The sequence below is a fragment of the Aotus nancymaae genome, unplaced genomic scaffold, assembly GCF_030222135.1.
Source record: "Aotus nancymaae isolate 86718 unplaced genomic scaffold, 86718_ANA_hifiasm-v0.15.2.pri h1tg000006l, whole genome shotgun sequence".
Taxonomy (NCBI): domain Eukaryota; kingdom Metazoa; phylum Chordata; class Mammalia; order Primates; family Aotidae; genus Aotus; species Aotus nancymaae.
The window spans coordinates 86,584,828-86,602,044 of NW_026988417.1; the positions used below are offsets into that span (position 1 = coordinate 86,584,828).

Here is a 17,217-nt window from a genome sequence, read left to right on the forward strand (position 1 = left end):
GCACTTGGTTATTTGCAATCTTTAGGTGGTTGATATTGTTTCATGTATGATAGATATGTCTCCCAACCAGATTATGAGCCTATTAAGGGCAGACTTTATGTTGTATAGAAGTGCGTTTTCTATTTTCCAAAGTACCCAGCTTAATTTTAACACAATTACAGTAATACATATTTAGTAATTGCTTAATTTATTTTTGGTAATGTGTAAATTTTGCAAATGAGTATTTCTTCACACTGCATGCTAGTCTAAAACTCCCTAAAACTGGTTTTATGTAGCACCAGTTGTAAAGATGCTAATAAACATTACTCAAAAACTTAAGTTCATATTGAAATGTTTGGGACATATTGACTTAAACATAGTTAAATAAATTATTTAGTACTGGACTTCTCAAACCCTTTAAGACTTGTGTAATTAAATCTTCAATAGAGGTAGATAAAATGCAGTGTTTCCCAAATGTACCCAATGAGAAAACCATTTTTGAAATTAGTGTTCACAGAACTTACTTTGGGAATTCTGGTGTCTTCCAAGGTTTTAGAACTGATTTCTACACTTAGCTCAGTCCAATTATTTGCTGAAATAACTGGTTGGTTGACTCAATCAGCTGGTAAGTGCTGTCAATCCACTAACACAATTAGAAACATCCAGTCTTTTCTAAATCCTATAACATTAGCAAAGATTTTCATAAACATGAAACCTAGGCACAAGTTCTCCTAACAAGGACATAGAGGTAAGGATCACACTGATCACTTCCGAGGCAGGCCTAAGTTAAGATTCACAGTTTGTGTCCACATTCAAGGTTCCTGCTGTTTATCTATAGTTTTCAGTTGTATTATTTAATGGCTGAAATATGCCATCTACTCCTTACATTTCAAGAAAAAGGGAATTTTCTTATTTAAGAGCATATATTTGGCTGGGTGCAGTGGCTCATGCCTGTAATCCCAGCGCTTTGGGAGACCAAGGCAGGTGGATCATCTGAGGTCTAGAGTTCGAGACTAGCCTGCCAATATGGTAAAACCCTATCTCTACTGAAAATACAAAAATTATCCAGGCGTGGTGGCATGCACCTGTAGTCCCAGCTACTCAGGAAGCTGAGACAGAATTGCTTGAACCCCAGAGGCGGAGGTTGCAGTGAGCTGAGATTTCGCCATTGCACTCCAGTCTAGGCAACAGAGTGAGAGTCTGAAAAAAGGGGAAAAAAAGAGCATACATTCATATGGGTAGGCTAAAATGCATTTGACAAAATCAAATTTAATTAGTAATTATAAACATAGTACAGTTTATATATTTATTATTAATCATTAGCGTTTTAAGTTTATGCATAGTCTGGAACCAATAACTAAAAGTCAAGATGTAAGATTTCAAGATCTAAGGAAACAGACTCCAGGATTTTATGTGTGACTGTATATCGACACCAACTTTGGTAGCATTCTCTCTTGACTCTCCAGGTGAGAGCAATACTGACTTTATTTTCTGGTGAAGATATCGAAGGACTTATCCAGTCTAAACTACCAAAGTATCCTAATCCAGACCTAGATTAACCCTAGAGCCCTTCCTGAAACAGGTTCTATTGAACCAGCAGCCAATATGCTCTGGTTTTTGATGGTTGCCTGGGGTCCAGAAAACCTGTGAAGCCCTACCTGGGAGGGAGGTAGGCATCAGCTGTCATCATGCTCCACTTTGTTTATGATGGACATTTAAGGTGGAGTCAATGCTTTAGAAGTAGTGATAGAACCATGGACAGCCAAACTTTGTCTAAACTCAACCTCGATGTGACCTTATGCTTTATTTCCCCACAGGCATCATCCCTGCAGAATGAAACTACAATGTCTGAAAGAAGGAATGCTTGGCCATTAAGGCCATGTTTGAAACTTGGCAGCAATACCTGGAGAAGCCAGGCATCCGGTCATGGCCTGCATCAATCATCACAAATGGGAGGACCCCTGGATGACCCATAACCTCTCCCAGCCCAAGAGCTGCTGATCTGTTTCCCACCTTACTGATTTCAGGACCCATTAGATCCTGTACTCAAAACTGGTGAGCTAATGTTGTATCTCCTAAATTTAAAACTCCTAACCAGTTCAAGGAAACTGACCTCACCAGGTTGTGACACACAGAAATTCCTTGCTGTAATCCACTCATAAAGGAGTGACAACAGGACTGCTGCTTTCAGCCACAGGTCATGGGTCTTGCCTGCACCAGCCCATTAGCCTTAGAAGGATGCTTCTGTGCAGTGGGCTTCTTGCCTAGGTGTCCTGATCATGAGCACTCACACTGAGGTCCAAGTCTGTACCACAGTAGCTTTGTCCTCAGCTTCTATCTGTGCACGATTTTAAACCCTGGGTCTTGGGACTTCTCATGGCCAAAGATCCAGGGAGACATGAAGAACCAAGGAGGATGTGCCTTGGCAGAACTTAACCAGAAAAAGACAGAGCCCTTTTCCAACTCTCATTGAATCACTGGTGATTGTGGTTAAATATCTTTGGAGGCTTTTATTACAGAATTATCTCCATATTTCTAAAACAATATTATTGTCATACTTACCAAAATGGTCTAGTTTCCTCCACAGCAAGGGACATTACCTTTATCCCCAACAGCCATCAAACATCTATATTTTGCATAGATTTCTGGTTAATATAAAGCCTCCAGTTTGAATCCACACTTAGTACTTGCATCATTGTAAACAAAGATCACTTGGATCGTAGGATTACACCCTGGAATTGCAGTGCCTGTATATACTGCCCACAACTAAGATAACCATGTTTTCCTTTACCCACTTCCATGTTCATTTATAATACCTCTTCAATGCAAAACATATTTTACAAGTAAAATAGGGAAGCATCATATGAAACATCCCAGCCCCTCATGAACTCAGTCAATTTTTATTGAGGACCACGATGTGCCAAGCACTGTGTTACATTTTGGGAATACAATGATGAATCAGTCAGAATCCTTTTCCTAAGACGTCTGCATTCCAATGGGGAATCCAGATGATTAAACAGCATGATGAGGCTCATCATGGCCACAAGAATTCCCTCATCTCTATTCCTTAAGCACCCAGGGAGATCCCAGTTGCCCAAGCTGATGCACAGGTGATCTTCTATTATGCCAAAGCAACCCACGAGATTAAAGCCAACAAGCAGCAGTCCAGGGGGAGCCCCCACAAGTACTGATCCCATGGGTTCTTGTTACTTATGTATTATTTCTAAATCATCTGACTTTTAAACAAGTTAGATGTTCACTTACTGAGCACCTTCCTTGTTATGTCATCAAACTGATAACCCTCAAGTTGTAGCTGCTCATGGGTAAAAATTAGGCTGTGAAGTCAGAAGACATAGCTTCAAGTTTGGGTCCTGGTGCTTATCGTGACTGTGGGCAAATCACCTAAACTTTCTGGTCTTTGGTGTCATTCTTTGCAAAATAAAAGTAAAAACGTTATATACTGTACCTACCTCACAGGGTTGTTGTGAGAATCAAGTGAAATGTATGTGAAAGCACTTTGTAAACTTTGTTACTTTTAATCACTCCATTTCCATGGGTTCTTTGTCCTCCCTACCAAATACAATACTATAATTCACCTGAAGGATGTACTCTTGCCCACTCCGTTCCTACCTCCCACCCCCAAACAAGTGAATGGTACAAAGAAGATGAAGTACATGCCTTCCTGGATATCTAGTTTCAGATGGGAATTCTGATACCTCACAGAACGACAAGGATGTAATCCGGAGGACCGAAACTGGGGCTCTACTGCCGTAAAGACATTCCACCATTAACATACTACTGGACTTGGATACCAGCCAGCCCTCTTGATGCACGATTGTCCCCAGAGAACCCATTCTTGACCCCAGAGAACTAACCAGACTGCAGTGGTTCAGGAAATCATCTTGGTTCTTTCTGGCTGCCAGGGGAGTCACCAGCCATTCCAGGAAAGAGCATGCTTCTGAAAATAGAGCAAGAAGATTGGTTAAAGGAGACACTGACCCCATTAAACAAAATGCAAGCCATCCCTGACTGCCTGACCTGTAATAGTTGGGCCACCAAGGGAGATTCCTAGACACTCATTTAAAGCAAGGATTCGGTGACACATTTCTTCATTTAGCAGTTATCCCTGAGGCCAACCTGACTCTTGCACCTCTGATTTTTGATTTGTTGACTCCCTGTCTGTTTAATAGACCTATGATACGATGTGTTTCTGGCTTTAAAATCTCATATGTTCCCCTTACATACACACAAACACACAAACATCCACACAATGAAGAATGAAACCATTTTTCCTACCTTATCCACTTGACCAAGCCTAGCCTGGCCTTCCATTTCTGATTATTTCATATGCATTCTGATTGGCTGATCCAATTTGAATTCATTCTCACTGGACCAGTCCCTAATATATCCCAAGCTAAAACCCTGACTCTTTCAGTCCTGTGTGGAAGCTTAGAGTACCCAGGGAGCCATGATACCGATACCCAGCAATCCTTTAAACAAAGTGTGGTCTTTCAACTTAGAATACACATGCTTATCCGAAACTAAGGCCGTATTAGCATGTATCTCCAGGAATAACATAAAGTTGCTGTGAAAGTTATCCTGAGTGAATAGAATGATGACTATGTACAAAAGATCTGATAGAACTGGCATCTGAGAAGCTTTGTAATAAGGCCTTAAACCTAAAATAGAAAATTTCAACTACAATTCATTCCTCAGCTGCCTAGAGCAAGGAAGGCAAATTATAAGAAAAAAATTTCATTGTTTATATCAGTTTCCAAAATATTTTCAAATGGAATGGAAAATCATTCACAATTTCCTTCCTGCTATATGTCAGAATGCTCGACTTGATGCACCAATTCAGTGAACTGAGCAATTCCCAGACTTTTTCCTATGGCTATAATATTAAAAGTTAATTTTAATACCTAAAAAAGATTAACAATTTAAAACAGTGTCTTATATTATGGTTTACAACCACCACTTGCTATGGGAAGGGAGCCAGAGAGACTCAGAGTAACCGCCACCCAAGGTCAAAGGCACTGAGCCAAAGGACCCAGCAAAGAGCAGGCCCAAGCCAGGAAGAAAAGCTGTTGCTGAAATGACAGACCAAGCATTGAAACAAGACGATCTCCAGGTCATGGTAGCTGAGAAAGGAGAATAGACAGATCCAAGTTGGGAACCAAATTAAGATGTTAGAATAGGTACCAGAGTGAATAAGACTGGGCAGGGGATGGAGTCACCTCCAGCCACATGATGTTTGTTGTACAGTAGCCTTTCTTGTAGGTTGCAGTGCTGCATTCTAGTTTCTTTTTCAGAAGTGAAATCCTTGGTATTACTGATGTAGCTTACATAACCAGCCCCAAATAGAAAACTCTTCCTTACCCACAGACATACTTTTTACTATCTTGGTTGATATAATTTTCTTTTTCAGAGATTTTTAATTTTTTTCATGAATCTTTGATAGATTATTTTATCAATAAAATTTTGTCAATAAAGAATTTCCCTGATTGAATCCAATTCCTTCTTTCGTGTTTAAAGTTGGTAATAAAAATAAATTACTTTAATTGATAGTTTGTCTGGACTTACTTTCCCAAAGCTGTATGAGAGGGAGATGATGTTCTAACATAGATAGCATATAAGTGAGCTCGAACAATTATGGTAAAACACCAGGCAAGGGTAGCCAAGGTGACATTTGATAATGACACACAGTGAACATTCCAGGTTAGCATCAATCTGCAAGTGGTACCTCTCTTTCAAAAGTCAGAGGCAAGCAACTCTCCCACTGCTGCATCAGAAGCAGAGTCTGCCCAGTGAGAGACAGACACTCAGGATGGAAAGGAATAATACAGGCAGCATTTTGCAGAAAGAGGTAGCTGAATGCAGAGACCAGCCACTCCCCATAGCTGGGGAGAGTGCCAGGCTTTTCAGAGAACTCACATTAGAAGTTTCAGCAGTAGATGGAACTGGGCCAGTAGACACAATGGTGGGGAGAGTGGGGAAGTTTCTGTAATTAAAGTCTGAACTCTGCACACTTTCAAACAGACTAGGAGCTCTCTGCTATTGGCAACAAGGACTTTTTTTAAGTGATTGTTCTAACTGAACCTGGTAAGGCATGAACCACTGTGGAAAATAAAGGAAGTAGGTGGAGTACAGACTTTGGGTTAAGAATGAAGAAAATAATCTGAACGCTCAACCAGGAGAGACAGTTCCATAAGCACCATAGCAGGAGAGACTGGAAGTTACTAACAAAGGAATCCTGCTGTGTATCTTTTCCAATGTGCCAAATATATAGTTAGGCTTAAATTGACTGCTTAGTAAATTACAACTGGTTTTTAATCTTTCGTGTGGATTCTGTTCTTGTCTATTGAATTATTTCATGGTCTTTATAAAACCCAGAATTTATAGAGAACTCTTCAATGTTAACAGAGTATCTGTTGGTATGTGAATCAGATAGATGCTAGCTAGTAATTACAGTCAATATTCCAGAATGGTCAAGGAATTCTTCACTTAATAGAATTTATTTTGAACTGAATACATACAACTTATACCAGCAAGCTATATTATCATCTGTTACAGCAGCACCTACTCTAAATATAATCCCAAATTCCCCATCTTTCTCTGCCCACAAACAAAACTAAATATCTGTAAGCTAAAAGTCAACACAGAGAATTTTTTAAATAGGTCAAACTTTGGTAGCAAGTAAACTATTCTTTGATGCAACTACTAAGAAAAGGATAAACTCCCTGAAAACATTCTTTTTTTTCAACTTGTATTGAATACCACCCATGTTCCAGACATTGCATTAAGCAATGGACATAACACAGTGAGCAAAACCATGGAGTTCACATTCTGGGCTCAGAGAAAGACATCAACAATCATACCGATGAATGTGTAGTTACCAACCGAGGAAAATTCCTGAGGAAAGGAAAAAGCTATGAGGAGTGTGTATGACAAACCTAACCAAGTTTAGACGGCTTGCTGGAAGAGATAAAGCTTGAGCTGAAGTAAGACCAAAGAGCAGAAGTTGGGAAAATAGAAGTGGGGAGTATAAAGCTTTTCTGAGGGACCCAGAACACTCATCTGAGAACTGAAATGCGAATAAAACCTGAAAGCAGGTTCAAGTGATTACAGCCCTGAAAGCAAATGTAAGAATGGTAAGAGGTGAAATACATAAAGCAACCAAGCAATGCTGAGTCTTAGAGGTCACACTAAGGAACCTCGTCTTCAGTCTAACAGAATTGGAAGCATCTCAGCTTTTAACAAGAGTTAAATCTTTTTTTTTTTTGAAAGAAAGAAAGAAAAAGAATAAAGAAGAGGAGGAAAAAGGAAGAGAAAGAGAGAGAGAGAATGGGAGTATTGCTTTCTTGCCCAGGCTAGAATGCAGTTTAGTAATGGGTATTGAAAACCTCTTTTATACCAATAATTATACTTGATGTAAACAGGAAGGAATAAGGGAAGAAAATAACAAACGAGCAGCCAACCAATATTTCATTTAAACCTATAAAATGCTATGCGATTACTGAGGAGTGATTTACTTCTAATTATGTAGTCACTTATGGAATAGGTGTGAGGTGGTAATGTATGTTTTATGTATTTGAAGTGGAGAGTTCTATAAATGTTTATTAAGTTTACTTGTTCCGGGTCTGAGTTCAAGTCCTGGATGTCCTTGTTAATTTTCTGTCTCATTGATCTATAAAATCATTAGCTCTTCTTGTTACATTGATCCTTTTGCCATTATATAATGTCCTTCTTTGCCTCTTTTGCTCTTTGTTGCTTTAAAGTCTACTTTATCAGAGGCAAGAATTGCATCTCCTGCTTTTTATTTATTTGTTTATTTTTACTCTCTGATTGGTTGATAAATCTTCCTCCTTCTCTTTGTTTTGAGTCTTTGTGTATCATTGCATATGAGATGGGTCTGGATGCAGCATAGCAATGGGTTTTGGCTTTTTATCCGATTAGAATATATATAACTTTAATACTGGCATTTGATGCTAGCTGGCTGTTTTGCCCATTAGTTAGTGTAAATTTTTCGTTGTGTTAATGTTCTTTTCTTTTTGATATATTTTTGGAAAGGCTGATATTGGTTGTTCCTTTATATGTATAGTGCTTCTTTCAGAAGCTCTTGTAAAGCAGGCCTGGTGGTGGTGAACTCTCTAAGTACTTGTTTGTTCGCAAAGGATTTAATTTTTCCTTCGCTTATAAAGCTTAGTTTGGCTGGATAGGAAATTCTGGGTTGAAAGTTCTTTTCTTTAAGGATGTTAAATATTGGTCCCCACACAAGAGTTAAATCTTAAATTTGCCTGGTTGTATTCTGTTGTAGACATAAAGAATGCTTAATACACATGCATTTAATACATTCTGGATTTGTTTTCCACAATATATTTCAGAGAACTGACACAATATTTTTCTAAGTTGATTATCAGAATTATTACTCAGAAACTTCCACCCAAAGAGGCATTCTGTGATGTACATTCAAGTAATGCCAAGAATATGGCTGCTGTAGCCTTATCATGGCCGTAATATATATGGATTCTGTCTTCAAAACAGATTTTTAAAAATTGTCTCCATTGCAACAATGTATATGAAAATATTTTGGAAGTTTCGATGTGAATAAATGAAGGAACCACTACTGTTTACTACTTCTCAAAGGAGCAGGGCTCAATTTAGAATGGAGAGACATAACAAAGAAACCTTAGAATACAGAAATGTTCCAATTTGCTTGCACAGCAATAGCAACATTAGGTTGCAATCTGTCTTCCATCAACCTTTCCCTCGCCCCTGCCTTCAGAGATACCTGGTGCCTCCAACAGCTGAGCATCTTCAGGGAGCTAGGGCAGGAAGTGATCTTTTTCTCTTTGGCTTTCCCTACAGACTAAGGTATAGGCTGTCTCAGCTCTGCTAAGTGGATTATCACTTGTCCATCTGGTTCCATTTTGTAAAGATTTGTTGACATTTTGATTTGTTACTGTCTCTGCAGCCATTCCCTTTGTTTTCTGCATTTATGCCTTTGGTGTCTTTTTTTTTTTTTTTTTTTTTTTTGAGACAGAGTTTCACTCTTGTTACCCAGGCTGGAGTGCAATGGCAGGATTCCAGCTCACTGCAACCTCCGCCTCCTGGGTTCAAGCGATTCTCCTGCCTCAGCCTCCCAAGTAGTTGCGATTACAGGCATGCGAAATCACACCAGGCTAATTTTGTATTTTTAGTAGAGATGGGTTTTCTCCATGTTGGTCAGTCTGGTCTCAAACTCCCGACGTCAGGTGATCTGCCTGCCTTGGCCTCCCAAAGTGCTGGGATTACAGGCCTGAGCCACTGCACCTGGCCTCGTGTCTTTTTTAATGGTGTTTGAGAAGGGCATCTATGTGTTCAGTCTGAAACGATTAACTGAAACTTTCTTATTGTTTTAATTTGCATTTCCTGTTTGAATACTTTTTTCATCTTTATGTACCATTTTTACTGTTCCTTCACGAATTACCCACTCTTATCTTTTGGCTGTTTTTCTATCAGGAGCTATTCATTTTCTTATCAAAGTTAATAGTTCCTTTTACATGATGTATATTAACTCACTGTGTGTCAGATTAATTGCAGATATTTTTCCAGTTTGTCATTTACTTTTAACTTCTGTAATTTTTATGCATGAAAAATATTATTTTTGTTATAATTTACTATAATTTATGGTTATTACTAAAAGTATTAATTATAAATGTTATTGAATTTATTAAATTAATTACTGAATTACTAATTCTTCTAGCAATTTTGGGCATAGAATTCCCTTAATCAGCCTGATATCAGTTCAATGATTACCTACCTTATATTCTAGATATATATATAATTTTGTGCTTTTAGATTTACTTTTTAATTCATCTGGAATGTATTTTTTCATGTAGTCTGTACAAGAAGAAATATTAGATTGCTGCAAAAGTAACTGCAGTTTTTGCCATTAAAAGTTGTATAAATAACTAATTGTTCGCCATTAAAAGTAATATAAAAAACTGATTATTAGCATGCACACCATCAAATATTTAAATATAGAATACAATTATGTACAATTTAACACCCCATTTAAAAGCAACTGTTCGTTCTACCACAACCTAAATCCTTATCTAACTATCTACTTTTAGAAGAACCCAAAATAAAATATTTTTACTGGAGATAGCCCAGGAAATACAGCCATCCTTAGCCCTGGAAATCCATCCATCCTTATATAGATTTCTAGATTGGCACGCTCTCAAAGTATGTGTGCCAGTAAAGGATGCAGGAATAGTGTGATCTCCATCATGTGCCTATTTAATTTGCTAGTCTGGCACCTGCAAAAATCAGTTGGATCATGGCAGATGACAATAGACTACTGGGAACTTAACTAAGTAGCCTCACCCTTACACTCTCACTATCCTAATTGAAAATAAATTGCTTAGGCTGGGCGCAGTGGCTCATGCCTGTAATCCCAGCACTTTGGGAGGCCAAGGTGGGTGGATCACCTAAGGTCGGGAGTTTGAGACCAGCGTGAACAACATGGTGAAACCCCGTCTCTACTAAAAATACAAAATTAGCCAGGTGTGGTGACACATGCCTGTAATCCCAGCTACTTAGGAAGCTGAGGCAGGAGAATTGCTTGAACTCAGGAGGTGGAAGTTTGTGGTAAATAGATCGTGCTATAGCACACTCCAGCCTGGGCAACAAGAGTGAAACTCCACCTCAAAAAAAAAAAAAAAGAAAGAAAAAAAACTACTTAAATTTAAGGCCCTTGTAGTATAATCCAATACTCTGGTCTTGTAAACCAGAGATGGAGAATCCTCTCCCCAGGACAACTCCAGGAAAAAGCATCCCACCTCACTGTCAACACCCAAAGCTGAAATAATTCTAGTTAAACTATTCCCTGAATTCTTTCTCAGCACATACTTTGGCTCCCTAATCTTGGCTGCTGGGCTACTGCTACACTTATGATGTAGTTATTGATCTGGTGAGTTTATCAGAAAGGATGATTAGAAACAGTTCACATTCACTTGGAGTGAGCAACAGTATACATTCATGGTCTTGACAAGGGGTATGCTAACATTCCTTCACAATATAGTTCTTGTGATAAAAGGACCTTTGCCATCTGGACCTTCTCCAGAACATCTGCAGAACCATTCTACCCATAACATCATTTAGATTAAACCTAGGGAGGAAAAAGAAGCTTCATAAGAAATGCCCTTGTGAGGCCTATGTGGGCCCGGGGGTGTGTGGAGACAAAGTGGCTCAATCATGAATGCAAATCCACCATGCTGACTTCTCATTCGCCCCAGACCTCCGGTGAATGCTTCCCAGCTCCCACTTTATTTACTGTTCCTTAGTGTAAGAACATGTCACCTTGATGCTTTTATACAAATTATGGGCTATGACCCACATAACCTTCTTGTCTGTTCTGCCTTTGTCTTGCTGGAGGACCTTTCACATGGTATATAAGCCCTGAGTCTGGAGAGTAACAGTGTAATCTACCTGTCTAGTGCCTACCCAAGACCACACTGCTGTCTGTTAAGTCCCTCAGGAAAGCATCCCTTACCAACACACTATGTTTATCTGCCTCCTTCTTGAATTTCCCAGCTCCTCTGGCATTTGGGGGCTGCTTTGCCTATATGGCCCTCTCATGGAACAGGGTCAGGGATTAACCTTACAAAGACCAACATTCTGCCAAATTGGTGATGTTTTAAGAATACCGTGAGTTTGTGAAATGCTAAAACACACCCCCAAAAAATGGGCAATGTATTACTCCTTGCACCTATGCCATCAAGAAAGGTATAATGCCTGGTAGTCCTTTTTGGATTTTGGAAAGAGCACATGCCATATTTAGGAATACAGCCCTGACTCCTTTATCAGTTGACTCAGATAGCAAATAGTTTTGAGTGGGGCTTTGAAACAGATTTAAGCTTTGGAACAAGCATCCCTTCTGCTTAAATCATATGATTCTGCAAATCCCATGTTGCTAGAGGTACTTGGGATGATACATAAGGATGCAAGGCCCCCATAGAAGAATCACAGCAAAGACCACTAAGGGCATAGAACAAGCTGTATCATCTGCAGCAGAGAACTATTCAGCATTCCAAAAGTAGATTCTGTCACGCCACTGGACCTAAATAGAGACTGAACTCCCAACCAAAGAGTATTAAGTGACTGTGCAACTGAGGGTTCTTACTTTGATCCTACTTACAGTTGATCTTGCTCAACTTTAAAGTTGAACAGGCAGTAACTAGATAAGAAAGGGACAGACAAGACAAAAAGTATGGCAGACAGACCATTTGTGTGAAACCCCTGAGATGGGAAGATGTTTGGTAATATGAGCAACTAAAGAAGACCAATGTGCCTAGAGAATTATGAAAGAGTGGAAGAGTGGTGGAGGCAAGTCGGAAGAGATAAATGAACCTTCCTGATATTGTCTGATCTCAGAAGCTAAGCAGGGTCAGGCCTGGTTAGTACTTGGATAGGAGACAGAAGATATAAGGACCCGATAAGGCAGAACCTTTCAGTCCATATGAAGAGATTCTTTGTTGCCTTTGCTGTTCTTGCTGTTGTTCTAATTGTTGTTTGTGGGTTCACCTTTCCTGAACTATCTCTTTTTCAACTTTCAGTTCTTACTTCCTCAGGGAAACATTCGTGATGCTTCAGATTAGTGTTGTTTATTGACGTTTACGCTTATTTTAAGAGCAATGAAAATCACTGAAAAAATCAATGAATCTTAGATAAATTTAAGAACTGTTTTAACTTTGGGCTAGAGATAAGAATTTGGTTTTGATTGGAATATGGATGATATATATGGATTAAGAGGAAATTAGAACATGGTACCATGCCTAATAAGGAAAAAGTCTCCTTAAGAGGCATCAAGAAGGAGACTAAGTAGGGAGAAATCACAGATAATATGGTATTTCCAAGTGAAGAGAAAAGATAGATTTGAAAAGAATGTGTTCAACTATGTTGAAAGTTGAAGAGGAGGTCAATTAATATATAGCCTAGGAGGATGTTCATTTGATTTAGCAGCATTTGTATTTACACCAACAGAAATTGGCAAATGCCACAAATCCTGGCTTACTTTATTTTTTTATTGATTGTCTAGTCTTAAGAAAGCGACAGAGAAAATATTAATAATGCAGACTAAACTGAAAAGTATATCAAAGTCTGTAGCCATTACATGAATAGCACAAAAGATTGAGCACATATTCTTCCAGAATTTGAAAACTGTTATCCTATTCGGCAAAGAAGTTGCACATGTCATTGATTCTCAGATGAACTCTGACAAACATCTTCATTGTCATTTCACTTTCATCTTACTCATTAAGCACAAATGAAAAATACCAACCAACATTCATGTGGGAACTACATTTGTTCATCAGTTGCAATCACTGACTAGTTATGGATACAAGATTGGCAAAAATCAATAAAATCAAGGATTCTGTGAGAATCTATTAGAGCCAGGGGATTTACAATAATAAATTTTGATTATTTTATTGTTAGTTACAAACTGCCATGCATTCTTTACATCAATAAAATGCATAACAAATTTATATAGTTATGTGTGCACTTTTTTCAAAGAGTAAATTATTATGTATTTACCAGTGTATCACTATCCTTAGCCATCAGTAATGACCATTAGGTAAATGCTCAGGATATACTTAAATAAATTTAAAACAAGTTCACAAATACAACTTTGAGATATCACAAAAATGGAAAGAAAAAAATACAATCGAAATTAACTACCATAATATGCCTTCTGTGGAGAGTGTAAATGGCAGACTTACGAATAAAGTTTTGGAACACATGCCATTTGAAGTTGTTGAAGGAACAGAAAAGTCTGAATTTTTTCTTCACTTGTGGTTCACCAAATCCTGCTACCTTTATCTCACTTTACTGAACATGTTTCCCTACCTTAGTAAAATAAAGATGAATTACATTTTGCAAAAGGAACAGGGAAATCAATGTAAAACAAAAGGATATTTTGGTAGTTTTAACCTATCTCCACAAATGATTTCATATGTTTTCCTTTGCTTCTGGGCCCTAATTACCCTCTCTGCATGTGGTCTTGACTTACCTCTAATGATTAGAATATGGCAGAAATGATAGAGTGTAACTTCCAAGTGTAGACCTAAATAATATTGCAACTTGTGTCTTTCTCCCTTGAATCACTTGTTCTGGGGTAGAGATTCACATGGAGAGAAACTGAGGCCTCCTACCAAGAGGCAGCACTAACTTTATTGTTTTAAGGACTGTGGAGGACATTTTTTATGTGACCATAGACAACTAATAGCTATAGCATAAAATTATGAAGAAGTTTACAGTTCCTGGGAGGTCAATGAATCTTAGATAAATTTAGGAACTATAATAAATGTGACTTTGAACTTCTCTAACAAGCTATTAGTGTAGTAATAGACCCAAAGACACCTTGTCTTCACCTCCTTGCTGAAAGATACATGGTAACAGGATACATGGTAATTCCTTGTATCCTTCAGGATATATGGGAAGTATTCTTAGAGGAGGTAGCGTTTGACTTAGACCTTGAAATTTCAGTTACATTTTATCCGACAGGACCGGATAATAGTTGTTTGGATTCATATACTGGTGGCGACAGAAAATACAAGTTTTAAGAACTATAAAGTAGCTTAATAGAGCACAGGAAAACTTCCAGAACAGTGGTTCACAAACTGGGGTAGGCCTAAGAATAATTAGGGTGCTTATTTAAAATACATGTTTGGATCTCGTTCACAAAGGTGACTTTTGGTAGAATATAGTAGGGGCCCAGGAATTTACCTACTTAGTGAAAAATCCCAAGTGATTCTCATCCATAGAAATGGTCCTTGGATCACAATTTAAGAATCACCGTGTTAATGGAATAATAAAATTTCAGTCTAGAAAGGTAAGTTAGGACCAGATCACGGTGGTGTAAATGTTGAACTAACCTATGTGGTTGAAATAATAAACAGTGAGCTGCTACAGGATTCTTGGCTAGTTTTTACTGTAAAAATGTTTATGTACAAGTAATACTAATAGTCTAATGAATCTTTACATCACCATATCCATCAATTATCAAGATTTTTCTATATTTGCTTTATTATTCTTTTTTATATTTTAATATTGCTGACAAACTACTTTAAAGCAAATCATAGACTTCATGTTATTCCACCTTTATGTGCTTCTGTATGCATCTCTGGCTTGCTAGAAAATCATTGTTTTATAGTACCTAAAACAATTAACTCTTTGGTATCATCTAATACTGAGTTCAAATTTGTATTTTATAAACTTTTTAAAAATTCATATTTTATAAATTTGGGTTCAAACAAACCAACAATAACACCCAGTCCAATCACCCAACAACTGGAGAATTTTCTTCTCAAAAAAGACATTAGATGGCCTTTTCTTTTTCTTTATTCTCATGGATGGTTTTCAGATTAGGTTTGTTTTTTGTTGTTGCTTTTATGTGTCTTTAACATATATGTCAGCAGAGCCCAAACATTCACACAAGAATACAACTCTGAAGTTTCTGACTCTTAAGGTGGGCCCAGGACTATTCCTAGACACCAGCAAATAGACAAGGTTGAGGAAGAAACAGGTGAAGAGGTGAACAATAATGTCTTAAACATCATTTTAGCACTCTGTTCTACCATTCTGTATCTTTATAGGATATATCCAGTCCAGTCCCAGAAAATCTACTACCCAAGGAGTTCTAGATGACAGGTTAGATCAAGCCGCGGCAAATATTAGCGAAAACAACATTCAACTGCTTCTGGACACTGCAAAGGCAGATTCCAGGGAGCTGTCTCTCTGGCTCTTTTTTTTTTTTTTTTTTAACCATCTTTCCTAGAGAATAAGACTCCTTTCGCGATGACAGCCACTGGGAAAGTAAAAGCAGCAGTAGCACCCGCTAGTTGCATCGCACTCCGGTGCCCCATGGGCGGTGCAGGAGAGCGCCCGGAACCGGAGCCTGGGCGTGCTGGGCGCAAGCTGGGGCGTGCCCAGGGCCAAGGAGCTTCTGATTGGCTCTTTGCTGTGAATAGACCAAGCCGAGGCTAATGGGACCCGAGGGGGTGCTCACCTGGGAGGTAGCCTCCCAGCCGGGCCAAGGACCTCCCTGAGTGTGTGGGGCAGGGAGGAGGGGCGAGGGGAGAAGGGAAAGCACACCCTAACTAAACAGAGGGGTGGGAGGGGGAGGTTACACCATCCCGTAGTAAAGAGCAGGCTATGGAGGCAAAAGGATAGGTAACTTGGGGCTTCTGTGCCTTGAAAGTGTTCAGGATTGTAGGGAATGCAGGTGCTTTTCATTTTACTTTGGGCATCCTCCCCTGGCTGGGCATTTAATGGGTCCTACTGTGTGTGTTGAAACTCTGCATAATACCGTAAAATATTCCTGCCCTAAATTACACTCGGCGGAGAGATTTCGGCGGATTACAATCCTAACTGGCCGCAGGGTGCTGGCGAAAGAGACAGAGAAAATTGGGGACCTAGAATTTGGAGTACTGTTACTACACCGCAGCTCTACTTCCCATTAAGAAAAAGATCACATGACGAAGTCAAACTAAGAGATCTGAAGTAAAAAATGAAAAGATGGAATAAAAGTAAGAAACAAATTCTGAGACGATTGGGTTTTTCCCCCTTTAGTCTAACAGCAATCTTAAATGACAGACGTCATGTAGCAGTTATATATCTATGAACATGTATGAGAGATTTATAAATACCTGCATACAGGAATACAAACATCCTGTTACACGTGAGAGATCTTAAATGCTCGGGCATCAAATGTGGGAGCTGTGATCCTAGCTTGGGGGCAGCACGGGGCAGGCGGGCTGCTGTCCGCGGTGAGTGCCTTCTGGGCTCCCCACGCGTCCAGCCTCGCCCAGAGCCGCCCGCGGCCGCGCACGTCTGACCCGAGTCCACTCGGGCACCACCCGAGAGCCCGGTCCACACTGGCTCCCGCACCCCAGCCGCCGGGGTGGTGACACACACCGGAGTCGAATTATAGCCCTGCAATTAACATATGAATCTGACGAATTTAAAGGAGGACTTAAAAAAAAAAAAAAAAAGAGCAGGCGCCGGAGTCCTCTGCACACCAGAACTTTTCTCCGGGTGTAAAAACTCTTTGATTGGCTGCTCGCACGCGCCTGCCCGCGCCCTCCATTGGCTGAGAAGACACGCGACCGGCGCGAGGAGGGGGTTGGGAGAGGAGCGGGGGGAGACTGAGTGGCGCGTGCCGCTTTTTAAAGGGGCGCAGCGCCTTCAGCAACC

The 17,217-nt window shown here is 39.4% G+C and overlaps 1 protein-coding gene across 1 annotated transcript in view; it reads left to right on the top strand.

The window, feature by feature from the left end:
- The window catches only part of GRID2 (glutamate ionotropic receptor delta type subunit 2), a 1,513,083-nt gene extending 1,507,549 nt beyond the window's left edge, over positions 1-5,534 (top strand). The window contains exon 16 of the mRNA XM_012437708.2: positions 1,797-5,534. Coding sequence (XP_012293131.1) covers positions 1,797-1,955 — 159 coding nt within the window. The 3' untranslated portion in view covers positions 1,956-5,534. The remainder of the gene's footprint in view (positions 1-1,796) is intronic.
- The last annotated feature ends 11,683 nt before the right edge of the window (positions 5,535-17,217 follow it).